This window comes from Coregonus clupeaformis, unplaced genomic scaffold (genome assembly GCF_020615455.1).
Source record: "Coregonus clupeaformis isolate EN_2021a unplaced genomic scaffold, ASM2061545v1 scaf0343, whole genome shotgun sequence".
Taxonomy (NCBI): Eukaryota; Metazoa; Chordata; class Actinopteri; order Salmoniformes; family Salmonidae; genus Coregonus; species Coregonus clupeaformis.
The window spans coordinates 250,977-267,949 of NW_025533798.1; the positions used below are offsets into that span (position 1 = coordinate 250,977).

A 16,973-nucleotide genomic window follows, 5' to 3' on the forward strand; every position below is an offset into this window, starting at 1 on the left:
AAAAAAAAAGCCAAAACGCGATGGATAACTTTAAGCCACTGGCTGCTGTGCATTCTCCTTTATGTCATACAAGTATGTTCTTTTGTTTTCTTCTGTTGTTGGTCTCACGCTGCCATCTGAGGCACGCCGTGTACACAATCCACTTCCTGAACTCTCGGACTCTTAACCCTTGATCTCAACTGGCCGTTTCCAAACAGGAAGCAGCACTTACACCAAAGACGGAAAAATAATGCATTGTCACGCATGAAGAAACTGATCCAAAATGAAGGTTGAATAGTCATATCGATAATAACTATAATACAAACACCCCTCCCAAAAATTGAGAGGGGGGACAGAGTAGCGGCTTCAGGTGTGCGCTGGTCACAGTACTGCCTGCTTCCCATGGGAATGTTCTAGAGGGGGTGATCGGAAAGGTGGGGTGGGATGGGGGGGGTTGCAGGCCAGTGGAGTGTGGAGGTGTTAGGAGAAGGAATGAAAGGAGGAGGAGAAGAGGAGGAAGAGAGGAGCTCACCACTCCTCCCTTCTCTCGCTCTCCCCACAAGCTCTACTCCCACTCTGTGGTGCCGGGAGGTTTGGAGGTCAGGTCAAACATCACCCTGGAGATGCCAGGGATCTTCTTGATCTCATTCACCATCTTCAGCACTACCTGAGGAGACGTGAGAGATGGAGAGAAAAAGTGAAAAGGGTTGGAAAACGTGATTTACACATCTATACTGGGTGCAATAAAACAATGTCTGTCTGTCTGACTAATCCCCATCTCATGGCTAGCGGTAGTACCTCTTCAGGGATGTGGTTTCCGGGCGTGGCAGGTATCCCGGTCATGAAGTCGCTGGTGATAAAGGTTCTGACGACCACAGAGCGCCGGCAGGACGGCTGCCTCTGTGAGGAATCGCGGTCAAAGTGCAGAGGGGTCAGGATGACCGGCATCTGACTGATCTTACCAGAGTAACCTGGGAGAAAGAGGGTTACCACACCAGACAGGGTTAGCAATGAGCAGTTCATAAGGGAAGTGTGTTCTACCGGGCTGGGGGGTTAGAAATAATTTCACTATTCGAATAGCATCATGATTATTTTTTTTACGGATACACATGTTTTTGTTAAACGTAATGTTTTAACCTGAGCACTGCTGCGCGAGGGAGAGAGGCTGGCACTCTATTGCTGCAGCTGCGGAGGTGGTGTGTGAGAGATTGGAGTGAGCAGACGGAGGGTGAGAGAGAGAGAGAGACGCCAACGCAGCACTAGCTAACTTGTAGCAGCCACAACCGTATTCATCATCCCATTTAACAGTGCCTGTCTTGACTGGAGTAACCTAGAGAAGCTAGCTAGGGTAATTGAGGCTACATGCTGTGTTTTCTCCCCAACCCCATTAAGATAAAACAACAGCCTACCTGTTGGTTGCTCGCTGTAGCCTTCTCCTTCCGCTAACTTTTAATTCTGTAATTTTATTCCATCTTGCATTGCATTAGTGAACTCTCACACCATTTGCTCCAGATTGAGCCTCTTTGCTGCTTTGATTGGCCAACAAACAAGCTACCAGTCTTTTTATGGGGCGCACCGTGCACATCATAAAAACTTACCTTGAAGTGGGTTGTTTCAATACATTAATAATTTGAAATGTCATGGTATATCCTTGTATGTAACAAAGTCACATGGATATTTTAATTTAATTCAGAAAAAGCCTTTTCAGTGTTAAAATAGGCCTATAATTTCTCTCTCGCAAAAATGAATACTCTCACAAGTATTTGAATACTAACGTCCGTTTGGCTATTCTAATAAGCGTGCACCTCCCTAGAGTTCTATACATTGTAGTTCTATACATTGTAGTTCTATACATTGTAGTTCTATACATTGTAGTTCTATACTCTATTCCCCGCTCCACACTGAATCCAGCCATTCTGCTCCCCTCCTGAAGCAGGAAACCACTTACCAGACTCTCTGAGGATGGAGTGAGCCACGAAGTCTGCCTGTCTGAGTGTGCTGAGAACGCCTGTGGTAAGGAAGGTGGGGGTGATGTCTGTGGGAGGCTCCTTCACGTGGGACCCAAATACATACACAACTCTGGAGGGAGGCAGGAGAGAGCAAAGACACAGACAGTCCATATGGCATCCTGCTAGCAGTAAAGGTTTTACTTCATCTACTAACATGTACTGTGTTACCTGTTGATGGTGTGGCACATGCGAGGGATGAGTCTGGCCAGGAACATCAGTGATTCCCAGTGTGGAGCCTCTTTACTGGTGACCCCACACACATAACTATAGGACCGACAGTCACCCTACACACACAGAAACAGAAAGAGACAGAGAACAGGTTAGGAGCCTCTTTACTGGTGACCCCACACACATAGCTATAGGACCGACAGTCACCCTACACACACAGAGAACAGGTTAGGAGCCTCTTTACTGGTGACCCCACACACATAGCTATAGGACCGACAGTCACCCTACACACACAGAGACAGAGAACAGGTTAGGAGCCTCTTTACTGGTGACCCCCCACACACAGCTATAGGACCGACAGTCACCCTACACACACAGAGAGAGAGAAAACACACACTAGAGCTTTGGCTAGGACCACTGTTGTATGCTATAGTCGTTCTCTCTTGACCAACACTTCATTATTGTGATGATTAGTCAATAAAACGTGATCTATTGGGTTCCATCCTTCCCATTTAGACTTCATTAACAGACTGGGGGATTTGAGGCCTTTCTGTTAGTCATTTCCCTCTACTCTCAGCCAAACTCCACAGAGAATAATAAGCCCCTCTGTTTATACCCTCCTGTGGCTCTCCTGCCCCCCTTAACACACACAGACACACATTTAGTCTTTCTGGGGTAAATATATCCCTCTGTGGCTTTCAGCAGGAAGTGAGGAGGAGACACACACCACTGAATGGGCGGAGCCAGCTGTGTCACCATCCCATTACCCAGGCACTTGTCAACAAACACACATTGTGTAGCCACAGCCTGGGGCTGAAGGAAATGAATGGATGGAGCAGTAAATCTCCAAAATACCCATTGACTAGTGAGAGCAGCCAAACAGACATTGCCCCTAACCACAGATCTAGGATCAGATTACCCCTCCCCAATCCTAACTATTAGCAGGGTAGTGGGTTCGATCCCCGGGACCACCCATACGTAAAAAAAATATATGCACGCATGACTGTAAGTCGCTTTGGACAAAAGCGTCTGCTAAATGGCATATTATTATTATTATTATAAACAAATATATCTGACCCAGTATCGGCGATTAGAGGAGAGTTCTACCTACTCAGCACTGGCTGTAGCAGTGCCATCCTGTTATAGTGAGAGGGTGAAGGAGAACCAGGGAGATGGCTGCCAGGTGAAGGAGTAACAGGGAGATGGCTGCCGGGTGAAGGAGTAACTGGGAGATGGCTGCCGGGTGAGGGGGTAACGGGGAGATGGCTGCCGGGTGAAGGGGTAACGGGGAGATGGCTGCCGGGTGAAGGAGTAACGGGGAGATGGCTGCCGGGTGAGGGGGTAACGGGGAGATGGCTGCCGGGTGAAGGGGTAACGGGGAGATGGCTGCCGGGTGAAGGAGTAACGGGGAGGTGGCTGCCGGGTGAGGGAGTAACGGGGAGATGGCTGCCGGGTGAAGGGGTAACGGGGAGATGGCTGCCGGGTGAAGGAGTAACGGGGAGATGGCTGCCGGGTGAAGGAGTAACGGGGAGATGGCTGCCGGGTGAAGGAGTAAGGAGGGAGGCCGTAGGAGGGCAACAACCCAGCAGCAGGACCGCTACCTCCGCCTTTGTGCAAGGAGGAGCAGGAGGAGCACTGCCAGAGCCCTGCAAAATGACCTCCAGCAGGCCACAAATGTGCATGGGTCTGCTCAAACGGTCAGAAACAGACTCCATGAGGGTGGTATGAGGGCCCGACGTCCATAGGTGGGGGTTGTGCTTACAGCCCAACACCGTGCAGGACGTTTGGCATTTGCCAGAGAACACCAAGATTGGCAAATTCGCCACTGGCGCCCTGTGCTCTTCACAGATGAAAGCAGGTTCACACTGAGCACATGTGACAGACGTGACAGAGTCTGGAGATGCCGTGGAGAACGTTCTGCTGCCTGCAACATCCTCCAGCATGACCGGTTTGGCGGTGGGTCAGTCATGGTGTGGTGGGCATTTATTTGGGGAGATGGAGTAACGGGGAGATGGCTGCCGGGAGAAGGAGTAACGGGGAGATGGCTGCCGGGTGAGGGGGTAACGGGAGATGGCTGCCGGGTGAAGGAGTAACGGGGAGATGGCTGCCGGGTGAGGGAGTAACGGGGAGATGGCTGCCGGGTGAAGGAGTAACGGGGAGATGGCTGCCGGGTGAGGGAGTAACGGGGAGATGGCTGCCGGGTGAAGGAGTAACGGGGAGATGGCTGCCGGGTGAAGGAGTAACGGGGAGGTGGCTGCCGGGTGAAGGAGTAACTGGGAGATGGCTGCCGCGTGAAGGAGTAACTGGGAGATGGCTGCCGGGTGAAGGAGTAACTGGGAGATGGCTGCCGGGTGAAGGAGTAACTGGGAGATGGCTGCCGGGTGAAGGAGTAACAGGGAGAGATACTGTACACTACACTACTGGCCTACACCAGAGAGGCAAACAGAGACCTGTTTTCACTTCGTCATTATGGGGTATTGTGTGTAGATTGCTGAGGATTTGTATTCATTTAATCCATTTTAGAATAAGGCTGTATTGTAACAAAATGTGGAAAAAGTCAAGGGGTCTGAATACTTTCCGAATGCACTGCATGTATATATAGATATATATATATTTGTATTTATTATAGAAGTCAAAGGTCACATACAGACAGAGACCAGCCTCGTGGTGAGCAGTGCTTAGTGTGAGTATACTGTAAGAAGTGTTACCTGGACTCCAACAGTCTTGATTGGAAGCAGGAAGGCATTGAGTGAATGGAGACTGGTGATCTGCAGGAGTTTCTCCTCCTCCTCGTCTGATATACACGACTTCACTCTCTGCAGCAACGTGTGGGGCTGGAGGGACAGTAGGTTATGTTTATTATTATTAGCTAGTCAAATCAAATGTTATTTGCCACATGCGCCGAATACAACAGGTGTAGACCTTACAGTGAAATGCTTACTTACAAGCCCTTAACCAACAATGCAGTTTCAAGAAAATTAAATGTTAAGTAAAAAATAAAAAATAATTAAAGAGCATCAGTAAAATAAAATAACAGTAGCGAGGCTATATACAGGGGGGGTACCGGTACAGAGTCAATGTGCCGTGGCACAGGTTAGTCCAGGCAATTGAGGTAATATGTACATGTGGGTAGAGTTAAAATGACCTCACTCTCTGCAGCAACGTGTGGGGCTGGAGGGACAGTAGGTTATGTTTATTATTAGCTAGTCTGACATAAAGAGTTAGTTATCAGCATGTTGGTGCATAATGTTGGTGCATTTAGAAGGACAGTTGGGGTCAATTACATCAACAGTCCATTCTAGAGCTCTGTTATTAGCACTGTTTTCCCGTCATAGACTAGTGATGCTCTGCTCTCTGACCTTTTTGACCATGGCAGAGAAGTCTGTGATGATCTTGAGGATATTGTTGGTCTCAGCAAAGTCCTTACAGATGTAGGGCTCATCTGCACATATCACTCTGATGGCCAGGCCAGGCCCTACAGGAGAGGATGGGGTTAACATTACAGCCATACTGCAAAACATTCTGCTATTCTCCATGTTGGTTCCAAATGTTCCATGACTACATATAACATTCTATTGTGTGTGTGTGTGTACGGTGGGGTACTGACCAGGGAAAGGGTGTCGACAGACGATGTCCTCTGGCAGTCCCAGTTCTCTGCCAAGTGCCCGTACCTCATCCTTATGGAAGTCCTTCAGCGGCTCAATGACTTTTCCCTGGAGGGAGTGAGAGGAGACAGTTCAGACCAGAGGTGTGGACTCGAGTCACATGACTTGGACTTGTCTCAAGTCATGAAATTTGTGACTCTTGACTTGTTAGAAAATAAAATAATTACTAGCATAGGCCTACTCATCTTTTGGTATGTCAAAATTGCTTGAAATTGCTAATGTACTTATGAAGCTTGCATTTGGAATTTGTTGTCTGCAAACGTGCAGGTGAATAAGGGAATCTGACAACATTACTGTCGATGTCCAATGTTTACTTTACCCTCTGCATTTCATACATGATACAGCTTGTGTCACACTCAATGCGGTCCCCACACACCCCACTTATAGTCCATTAGTTCCTGGTGGAACACCCACCCATCTATATTGTCAAGATTAATTATTACTTCATCAAAATGTGTTGTAGACTAAATAATGAAAAGGGCCGTCTGGTAGCCTCAATAAATAGACAAAGATTTGTAGTTAAACAAGTCATTGCCTGTATAGATTTTTTTTTACTTGACTTGCTTTTAGACTGCACGACTTGGACTTGACCCGCTCAACTTGGGACTGGACTTGAGACTTGCTTGTGACTGGAATAATAGTGACTTGGTCCCACCTCTGGCTCAGACAGCTCTGATACGCGCTTTCAAGGTTGTGTTTGAAGTTTGTCTCAGTGTGTTTGTGTGTGTACCTCGTCTCTGAGCTTGCGGATGAGCTCTGTGTCGTTGTGGTGTGTTTTGATGACCTCTGCCTTGCCGCTGGCGAGGTGAGAAGCACTCTCTATGAGGTCTGGCCTCAGGGTGCCCTGGGCTAGGAACACCTCCTCCGGCTTCAGGTTCATCTCCCCTATCACCTCATTGGCCACCTACAGACACACACAAGAAGTTAATTCAATAGTCTTGATTTTTTTATTTTTTTTGAGAAGGACAGACAGAAAGAGACTTGCAGACAGACTCTCAGACAGACAACAGACTAAGATAAAGTTTAGGACAAGTCATGATTCCATGTGGAAGCTTTTCAAAAATAAACAGGTTCATGGGACCAGCGCCTTGCTAACTACCAGCACCGTTGCTAACTAGCATAGCTGGTCCATTGTTGCAAAGAGTTATGGGATATTAGAAATATCTCGACTTAACCCTTGTCATCTTCAACTTAGACAACAGACAGGCAAGACTGACAGTACCTTGACGAAGGTGTCTCCGATAATCTTCCTCTTCTCCTCAGGGTTGGTGGTCATGTTGAGGGTCTTGCTGATGCGTTTCCGTGGCGTCCGGTCCTCGTCGGAGATGGGCAGGGTCGTCGTGCCGTTATAGAAGGTGTGTGCTGCGTTCACCACTGGAGAGAGAGAGAGAGAAGTATAGTTCAGTCAGTGATAATGTTTTTATATACACATCCAGGCACATGTATGCTACATGAGTCCATTCTAGACAGGTATAGGACACCAGCTTGGCTTGACCTCTCACCTTTTGAGGACTCTCACCTTTTGAGGATGACGCCCAGCTTGGCTTGACCTCTCACCTTTTGAGGACTCTCACCTTTTGAGGTTGATGCCCAGCTTGGCCTCTCACCTTTTGAGGACTCTCACCTTTTGAGGATGACACCCAGCTTGGCTTGACCTCTCACCTTTGAGGTTGATGCCCAGTTTGGTGAGGGCCTCCTCAACGCTCTGGCTCTCTCTCTTCCTCATGAAGCCGTTGTCGATGTGCACCGCGATCACCTGCTCCTGGTTCAGAGCTTTGTTCAGCAGGGCCGTACACACCGTGGAGTCTACCCCGCCACTCAGCAGAACCTGGGGACAACATTGGACCAGACACGTCAAGCAACACAACGCCAGGACTAGAAAAACTCTTGCTCTCTCACACACACACACACACACACACACTTTCTGAGAGCAGAGGGAGTCGATCACATCGTTTCAGCAGAGAACACAGTTTAATTTCACTGTCTAATTGAGTGTTTAATAACTCAGATTAACTTACTACTACCATTCCCCCTCCCAGGGTCTCTATGTTCTATCCTATGGGGCACATGCTGTACACCCACAGACTGCATCTAACCACACTATAGATTCCTCACCAGCACTTTGGACTTGCCAACTTTCTCCTGAATCTCTGTGATACAGGACTGCTGGCGGTTCTGGACAGTGAAGTTGGAGGTGCAGCCGGCGATCTCAAACAGGAAGTTACGTAATATCTCTGTGCCCCGCTCTGTCAGGTCCACTTCCGGGTGAAACTGGGTCCCATACAGCTTCTTCTGCTCGTTGGCAATACCTGTCAGAGAACACCGGGGGGCAGTGGTGAGGTGTGGGTGGTCAAAGACAAGGGGAAAGAAGGGTTGGGAATGGAAGAAGGGCATGGAGGGCCAATGGGCTTCATGATCATATTGTGGAATTGACTGAACGCAGGGAAGTATGGCGGTAGACTAAATGAGTCTCAAATATAAATTATCCTCCAGGCCCAGGATCCTTTCCCAGAATGCTTACCTGCAATGATGCTCCCTGACTGGGCCACCACCTTGAAGCCATCGGCCACCTTGTCCACACTGTCCCCATGAGTCAACAGCACCAGCTCCTCCTTCTTCAGGCCCCTGACAACATCAAGTCACACACAGGGTCAAAAGGTCAGACAGGAAGTAAAAGCATCAAAACAAACAAGCATCAAAAGAACAAAAGCATCTCCCACTCCAAACGAGGAGAAGCTCCCAGCACGAATCTGCTCCTGTGGAAACAAGATATCGGCCAAGGACACCGGCTCGGTGTGCATCGCTTGCCTTGGGCTGCAACATGCCAGGGAAGCGTTAGCCTCCCCCAGCTCCTGTCCACACTGTGCCGAGTCTCCGTCGCAAGCTGGCACGCCAAGCTAGCCTGAGTCAACAGGACCCTAACATGGGGGATGGCGTCCCCAATGGCTCATCAGAGGCAATGGATATCCCCACGGGGAATCCTGGAGCGACCAGCTCGACGCCATTGACCCGACCTCGCGGCATCCCTGCCAGGCTTCCTGACTGGAGACGGCAACGACACCATGGGGTTTTCCGACAGCCTCCTTTTGAAATCATCGGACGGAGACGAAGACTCCTTCATCCCCTCAGGCCAGGCCACCAAGCCTCCTGCCGGGGAATCTGAAACCGGAGACGCAGGCCATCCCCACCAGCTCTCGGCATGGACCTGCAGTATGTGTGCAAACGCGCTGTAGATAAACTGGTGATTCCCTGGCCCAATGCAGTAACAGAGACCACCACGTCCCGCTGCGAAGGTAAGAGGCTACCCAAAGCCAAACGGGCAGCAAGGCAATTACTACCAGTCTTCCCAGAATGCCCGGAGGAGGTTACCAGTACCTGGAGTACACCTTTCTCCTCCAAGAACCCTGTCCAAAGTGGGTTGGTGTTAGACTGTGTTGACATGGAAGGGATTGGGCTTGCCGACATGCCTACCATCAAACCCCTGGTGGCTTCCCATCTACACCCCAGCCAGAAGTCCTCCATGACCTCGACTGGCCCCACCTTACCAAGTACGAGCGCTTCCAGTCCTCCGCGACAGAGAAGGTCTACAGGTCGGCCGCCACAGCGGTGCCTCCATGCTCTCGGCATACCAAGCTGACCTACAGGAGGAGATAATGGTCACACTGGAGCCGGGGGTGTTGGACGAGATCTGCATTGCCACAGACCTCAACCTGCGTCTGCTTAAAGCCGCCGTCCAGGCATAAGGAAGAGCGATGACGGCTCAAGATATCTCAGGAGAGGGCGCGATGGATCAATCTATCCACAGTGTCTGACAGTGAGAAGCTGAAGATCCTGGATGATCTGGGAGATCCTAAAGGCCTTTTCCACCGTCGAGATGATGCAGAAACGGTGCGAGGAGAAGAAGAGGGAGTGTGAAGCCCTCCAGCTCTCACTGCCCAGGAAGACACAGCCCAGTGCCTCGCCGCACTTTCTCTCAGGCTGCAACAGGTCGACCCCTCAACATTTAAGATCCCCAGATGTCCAGCCCCCCAGGCTGCGAGCCCAGGGCAGCAGAGAACCTTGGACCCTAAAGGCCCCTAAAACAGACAATTATATAGATAGGCACGCTGTATCTTGTCTGGTTTAGCATCCCAGATAAAGCTAAATATTTTCTTCTCCTATGATTTGATCAAATCAGGAGTAGGCAGCGCCATAAGTGAGTAAACTGAGATATGACTAAGGAGTTAATCAGTGCAATTTTTTCATAAATACAGGTAGTTACCTCTCCATGGTTGCAGGATCTTGTCTATTTTTTACTAGTGTTCTATTGAAATTCATTGTGGAGAGCTCATTTACATATTTTGTGATATGAATACCAAGTATGTCTACTTCACCGTCAGCCCATTTTATAGGTAAACTGCAGGGTAATGTAATATTGTCCACTTATCATAATTAGGTTTTAGTCCAGAGAGTCCAGAAAAAGTTATCTAGATCTTCAATGAAACATTGCAGGGATCTAGCTTGCGGACATAATATAAAACTTGAGTCATCGGCATACATGGACACATTTGTTTTTAAGCCTTGGATTTCAGGCCCCGTGTAGCTCAGTTGGTAGAGCATGGCGTTTGCAACGCCAGGGTTGTGGGTTCGATTCGCACGGGGGGGGGGCCAGTATGAAAATGTATGCACTCACTAACTGTAAGTCGCTCTGGATAAGAGCTTCTGATAAATGACTAAAATGTTTTTTTTTTTAAATGTTATTTGATCTGATTTTAATAGCTAGCATTTCGATGGCCAAAACGAATAGATATAGTGACAGCGGACACCCATATTTGATGTGTCTTCCCCTTGAGCTGGTAGCTTTTATCCCCCACTGTTTTCCTCTCCGGAACATATGTGGTTGCATTCATTGTGCCCACTATGTGCTCTGCGCATTTACATGGACAGGATTAAGTGGTTTAGAAAATGTGATCAGTTGTTCATTTCCTGGGCAAAACTTTACACGGGTAAAGCGCTCACTAAACACGCCTCTCCCACTGGAGAGTGGGGGCTATTGCTTTGCCCTACACAAGTATGGGTCTTCAGTCTCCTGCTGGCCTATGGCTCATTCCACTAGAGGAATGGCTATGTCCTGGGCTTTATTTAAGGGCATATCTATCCAAGATATTTGCTCAGCAGAGAGTTGGGCTTCGCCTCATACATTTGTGAAGTTTTATAGGCTTGATGTCTCTGCACTGACCCTGGCGCATACTGTTTTACCTTTAGGCCCATTTGTGTGATATATCGCACAGGGCAGTCGGTCGTCAGGATAAGCTTGTCTGGCAATACGAGAGTCGGTATATCCCATAAGTGAAATACCGAAACTAACACTTGAAAGAAAACCGCAGTATGTGACTGTTGAAATTTTCATCCAGATACACTTGTTTTGGCTCTTCGATCCCATCACCTCTTCTCTCTGAGTGGTTATGGTGAAACTGTCTGAAGAATCATTAGTTCTTCCAACCCACCTGAAGAGAGAGCAGGTGTTGTCCAGTCCGATGTTGAACACGCCATCCTCCCTCACACTCTTCCTGTGTACTGTGCCTCCAAAAACTTTATTCATCATCTGTGGACAGGACAATTGATCATTAGCCTCGTAAATCTGCATTTTGTATCGATTGAAAGATCTCCTTTCATTTGTATGTGATGTGTACATAGTGATTCTTAGTGGGTTGTATCCAATTGATCCGTCTAGACACACTGTTATTGAACTCTAGGTGGTGATGTCATGAACCCTGAGTTTTATGCTAAGATCTTCTGGAGGAAGGTTTCATGTATGTGCATTTCTCAGGGCCCTCTCCTACCTGCATTCCATAGCAGATACCCAGGACAGGCTTTCCAATGGTGAATATGGCAGGGTCAAACCAAGGGGCATCCTCAGCATACACAGAGTTAGGACCACCAGAGATGATGATCGCTCTGGAGAGAGAATGGGGGATGAAAGTAAAAAAAGGGATGAAGGAAGGAGGATAAATATTCAAAGAGACAAACAATCAACTTAACCTTACAACAGAGTAGTCATTTCAGACTAATAGCATACACATGAGCATACAGCTGTTTGAAAACCCTGCCTCTCTCTAGTGTGCTCACAGTGCAGACATTCTTTATTGGCTGTTCAAACTGAAGCATTCTTAAAAAGGTGTGTGTGTGTGCGCATCTATTCTGTAGGGGTGGAGTGATGATTTCGCAAGCTGTAATGGAAAAAATAATGTATCCCAAAAAGCCCCCCCTGCCCTCTCGCTCTATCCTCTCTGCAGAGAGATGGGGACCTCTCCTAAGCAGTAGAATTATGTGTGAACACACACTCCCTCCAAGGTCAGATAAGAGAAAATGTACAGTAATATTTCACATATTTACAAAAGACCTGCTTAGTCTAGCCACTGGTTTGTGTTCCTTTTGTATAGAACTCCAGGCTCTCTCCCAGGCTGTCCTGACAACGGTGTTCCTTTTGTATAGAACTCCAGGCTCTCTCCCAGGCTGTCCTGACAACGGTGTTCCTTTTGTATAGAACTCCAGGCTCTCTCTCAGGCTGTCCTGACAACGGTGTTCCTTTTGTATAGAACTCCAGGCTCTCTCTCAGGCTGTCCTGACAACGGTGTTCCTTTGTATAGAACTCCAGGCTCTCTCCCAGGCTGTCCTGACAACGGTGTTCCTTTGTATAGAACTCCAGGCTCTCTCTCTCAGGCTGTCCTGACAACGGTGTTCCTTTTGTATAGAACTCCAGCCTCTCTCTCAGGCTGTCCTGACAACGGTGTTCCTTTTGTATAGAACTCCAGGCTCTCTCTCAGGCTGTCCTGACAACGGTGTTCCTTTTTGTATAGAACTCCAGCCTCTCTCTCAGGCTGTCCTGACAACGGTGTTCCTTTTGTATAGAACTCCAGGCTCTCTCCCAGGCTGTCCTGACAACGGTGTTCCTTTTGTATAGAACTCCAGGCTCTCTCTCATGCTGTCCTGACAACGGTGTTCCTTTTGTATAGAACTCCAGCCTCTCTCTCAGGCTGTCCTGACAACGGTGTTCCTTTTGTCTAGAACTCCAGGCTCTCTCCCAGGCTGTCCTGACAACGGTGTTCCTTTTGTATAGAACTCCAGGCTCTCTCCCAGGCTGTCCTGACAACGGTGTTCCTTTTGTATAGAACTCCAGGCTCTCTCCCAGGCTGTCCTGACAACGGTGTTCCTTTTGTATAGAACTCCAGGCTTCTCTCTCTCAGGCTGTCCTGACAACGGTGTTCCTTTGTATAGAACTCCAGGCCTCTCTCAGGCTGTCCTGACAACGGTGTTCCTTTTGTATAGAACTCCAGGCTCTCTCCCAGGCTGTCCTGACAACGGTGTTCCTTTTGTATAGAACTTCAGGCTCTCTCCCAGGCTGTCCTGACAACGGTGTTCCTTTTGTATAGAACTCCAGGCTCTCTCCCAGGCTGTCCTGACAACGGTGTTCCTTTTGTATAGAACTCCAGGCTCTCTCCCAGGCTGTCCTGACAACGGTGTTCCTTTTGTATAGAACTCCAGGCTCTCTCTCAGGCTGTCCTGACAACGGTGTTCCTTTTGTATAGAACTCCAGGCTCTCTCTCAGGCTGTCCTGACAACGGTGTTCCTTTTGTATAGAACTCCAGGCTCTCTCCCAGGCTGTCCTGACAACGGTGTTCCTTTTGTATAGAACTTCAGGCTCTCTCCCAGGCTGTCCTGACAACGGTGTTCCTTTTGTATAGAACTCCAGGCTCTCTCCCAGGCTGTCCTGACAACGGTGTTCCTTTTGTATAGAACTTCAGGCTCTCTCCCAGGCTGTCCTGACAACGGTGTTCCTTTTGTATAGAACTACACTGCCCTACAAAGGCAAAACGCAGCAACTATGAATTTGGTCAAACATCTTTGATCGGTTGTAATGGCCAGGTATATTATCTGATTAATGTGGTATTTAGTTCTCTGACACAAGAACAAGCCAGTTGATCAGAATATATCATGGAGTATAAGAAATTGCTGTGTCTAGACAGAAAATTACTTTGAAATCATATTTTGCAGTAAAACAGCTACAGCGTTTTGCCTTTGTAGGGCAGTACAGGCTCTCTCACAGGCTGTCCTGCCAACTGTGTTCCTCCACAGACGATGGACAGATAAAGTGGAGATCTTGGGAATAATCACAGTGTCATTGTTCTGACAGGTTCTCTCTCTCACACTATTTGGTCCAGATTCGGTGACTTGTAAACGCCACCCAGGTGCAAGTTTGATGTCAGTCAGTCTCACCTGAAGCCTTGTTCTCTGATGGCGAAGGCTGGCGTCTCTAGTGGGAGGATCTCTGAGCGGACAAACAGCTCTCTGACCCGCCTGTCAATCACCTTGCCGTACTGAGCCCCAGCATCCAGGATGACCACCGCCCCCTCACATGAACCATTCTGAGGCTCAACGTTGCTGATGTTCAGCTGGGGGAGAAGGAACACACATCCACACACACTGTCATGACCACGTACGTACACTCAATCAGGATAACAACATAGGCCTACGTGTGGAATAGCCTTCAACCATGTACACGCATCAAGCATAGCATGGGGTGTTTTGAATGAAGACACAATAGCCTATTTCCCAACACAGTGGTTGAACCAGCGGGTGTTCAAAAAGCGTTGCAAAATGTTAAATTCAATCAACGACAGACAAACCATTTGCAATGGTGAATGACCGCCACTTTGCCAACCTCTAACCTCACCGGGAGGAACTGGGATTCATTAAGGCCAGAACACAACTTGAGACATGTGAGTCTCAGTACTGAGAAGAGGACATGCATGACAAGACGTTACACACTCATTCCCTCATCAGAATCAGGAGTCACACAGAAGCTAGGGGCCCGAGTAGGGACCAGCTAGAGGAAAAATCCAGCAGGGGATGCCAAACTTTTGGAGGCTTTAACCCGCCTTTTGAGGTTTCTATTGACCGGATAGATGCTTCGAGCCAGGAGGCACAAGCCAGTGGACCTTACTCTAGAATAGATATATCGAAACACGTTTTTTTTGCATTATTGATGTAGCCATTGATTAATTGATATGACCAGTCAACAGTGTTATCAAGGGAGATAGTGATTGCCTTAACAATCATTATGGTTACAAGATTAATATTCCTATCAAAACTGTACATTTCTCGTTCAATACATTGGGGCATTAGATATGGGCAAAACATTCAATGTACCGCTCTTGTAGTAAATTGTGAAATTGAGTAGCGTGTCCCCACGTGGTTTCTGACACGCCGTACTTCCGTCAATGAAAAACAACAGGCATTCGCTCGTATCAAACACTGCAAGTTACACCATAAAAACTGCCAACAACAATTTGCATATAAAACCGCGTCGATACTGGCCGTGTTGTTGTTATACTGGGCCTGCTTTCCTGGGGAAAGTAAAATTGAGTACTTATGGATATAAAAAATAAGACGATGGTTGGCCTATGCTGCAGCTGGCACAACTGTGTGGTGGGTGGACAGACTGGAGACCGGGCGCTAGCTGGCAAGTCATAGTTAGCCATCAACCCGATGTATGTTTCTGTTAGTTAAATGACCAAAAAAAGATGCATGTTCGTAACACGAAATCTCGTACTATTGCTACAAAGTTTAAATATTATATAAAGTCCACGACAATCTAACTACACTGCTAGCTATTATGCTAGTGAGCTAACTATATATCGGGCTATTGCTAACGTTAGCTAGCTAACTACTGTAGTCGATATTCAGCTGTGCGGCTACGGTGTGGCTGCAGCTAGCTAGGCTAAATTACACGCGGCTTCAATTAGCAATGTCTACACCATGAAAAATACAACAGTGGCATAAAGGTTACATTCACTATCTGCTGGATGTTTATAAAACCCTCCAAAACATACATTTAAAAGACGAGGCAACAGGCATGAAGACATTCATCCCCGGCGGGGGAGCACGCACCGGCGCAAGTTTGCTGGAAACACGACATAGGCCGTAGCTAACCGGGGACTCTCCCAGCGCCCATGTCACGCAGCCGACAACCACCGACAGACAGCCGAAATACACTGAACGAGAAACGGGATATGTTGCTTCCTTGGCGGAACATAGGCCGTTGTTTGACTGACCTTGGTATCTCCGTTGCACAGAGCCATTGATGACTGTAGCGGAATGAACTCTCGTCCTCGGTCTTCCAGATATTGTACGCAACAGAGAGAGACTAGTGGTTGCTCGCTGAGTTGGTGCGCCGACCGCTGACGAAAATGTGTGCTAACTAGCGCTTCCGTAGCTACAGTACCCGCTAGCTGGATGGCTTTCTATGACCGTGCACTGTCCGACCACTTCACTCAATGCCTGTCTCTGTCCCCTCCCCTCTTGGAGAGTACTAGTGACTGCCTGCGTGGGAATTTGGGCTTCTAGGGAGGAGTTAGTCCTGGAGAATTCAGTGGAAAAGTTTATTATGGAAAAGCTGCTGCAGTTTACAAGCTGAATAATTTGCCCTATATGTCTATATCACGTGAATCATTTAAATAGTATATGTAATTGCTAGCGGACTAACGCCACTCCATGGAGAAAGACGTTTCTGGTGGACTCCATCACCGTGGAGTTTAGTCCGCTAGTTATTTAATTGCTAGATTTATGTTATCCTAGGGTACATAGGCCTAAATCAACTCAGCACCTTCAAACCAGAACATCCAATGTGCAGGTGCACCGGCCAATCACTTTAATAATTCTACCTACATGTACAGTTGAAGTTGGAAGTTTACATACACCTTAGCCAAATACATTTAAACTCAGTTTTTCACAATTCCTGACATTTAATCCTAGTAAAAATGCCCTGTGTTAGGTCAGTTAGGATCACCACTTTATTTTAAGAATGTGAAATGTCAGAATAATAGTAGAGAGTGATTTATTTAAGCTTTTATTTCTTTCATCACATTCCCAGTGGGTCAGAAGTTTACATACACTCTAGTATTTGGTAGCATTGCCTTTAAATTGTTTAACTTGGGTCAAACGTTTCAGGTAGCCTTCCACAAGCTTCCCACAATAAGTTGGGTGAATTTTGGCCAATTCCTCCTGACAGAGCTGGTGTAACTGAGTCAGATTTGTAGGCCTCCATGCTCGCACACGCTTTTTCAGTTCTGCCCACAAATGTTCTATAGGATTGAGGTCAGGGCTTTGTGAT

General features: G+C 47.8%; 1 protein-coding gene across 1 annotated transcript; it reads right to left on the minus strand.

The window, feature by feature from the left end:
- Positions 1 to 432: 432 nt before the first annotated feature.
- On the minus strand, positions 433 to 16,143 carry LOC121566945 (GMP synthase [glutamine-hydrolyzing]). The gene is made up of 16 exons (XM_041876888.2): positions 15,916 to 16,143; positions 14,078 to 14,253; positions 11,644 to 11,758; positions 11,308 to 11,405; positions 8,343 to 8,446; positions 7,937 to 8,130; positions 7,484 to 7,649; positions 7,044 to 7,195; positions 6,552 to 6,725; positions 5,764 to 5,869; positions 5,516 to 5,631; positions 4,865 to 4,990; positions 2,157 to 2,272; positions 1,928 to 2,058; positions 778 to 950; positions 433 to 646 (listed from the first exon to the last, which is right to left on the minus strand). The coding sequence occupies exons 1-16, from the start codon at positions 15,940 to 15,942 to the stop codon at positions 545 to 547; spliced, it is 2,076 nt and encodes a 691-aa protein (XP_041732822.2). The 5' UTR covers positions 15,943 to 16,143; the 3' UTR covers positions 433 to 544.
- Positions 16,144 to 16,973: the final 830 nt, after the last annotated feature.

Excerpts from the sequence above, each read along its gene's own strand:
- LOC121566945 (XM_041876888.2), bottom strand. The coding sequence starts at position 15,942 with ATGGCTCTGTGCAACGGAGATACCAAG. Across the intron at positions 7,650-7,936 it reads TTGGCAAGTCCAAAGTGCTG|GTTCTGCTGAGTGGCGGGGT; the intron begins GTGAGGAATCTA and ends TGTTGTCCCCAG. Across the intron at positions 4,991-5,515 it reads TCTCTGCCATGGTCAAAAAG|CCCCACACGTTGCTGCAGAG; the intron begins GTCAGAGAGCAG and ends CTGTCCCTCCAG.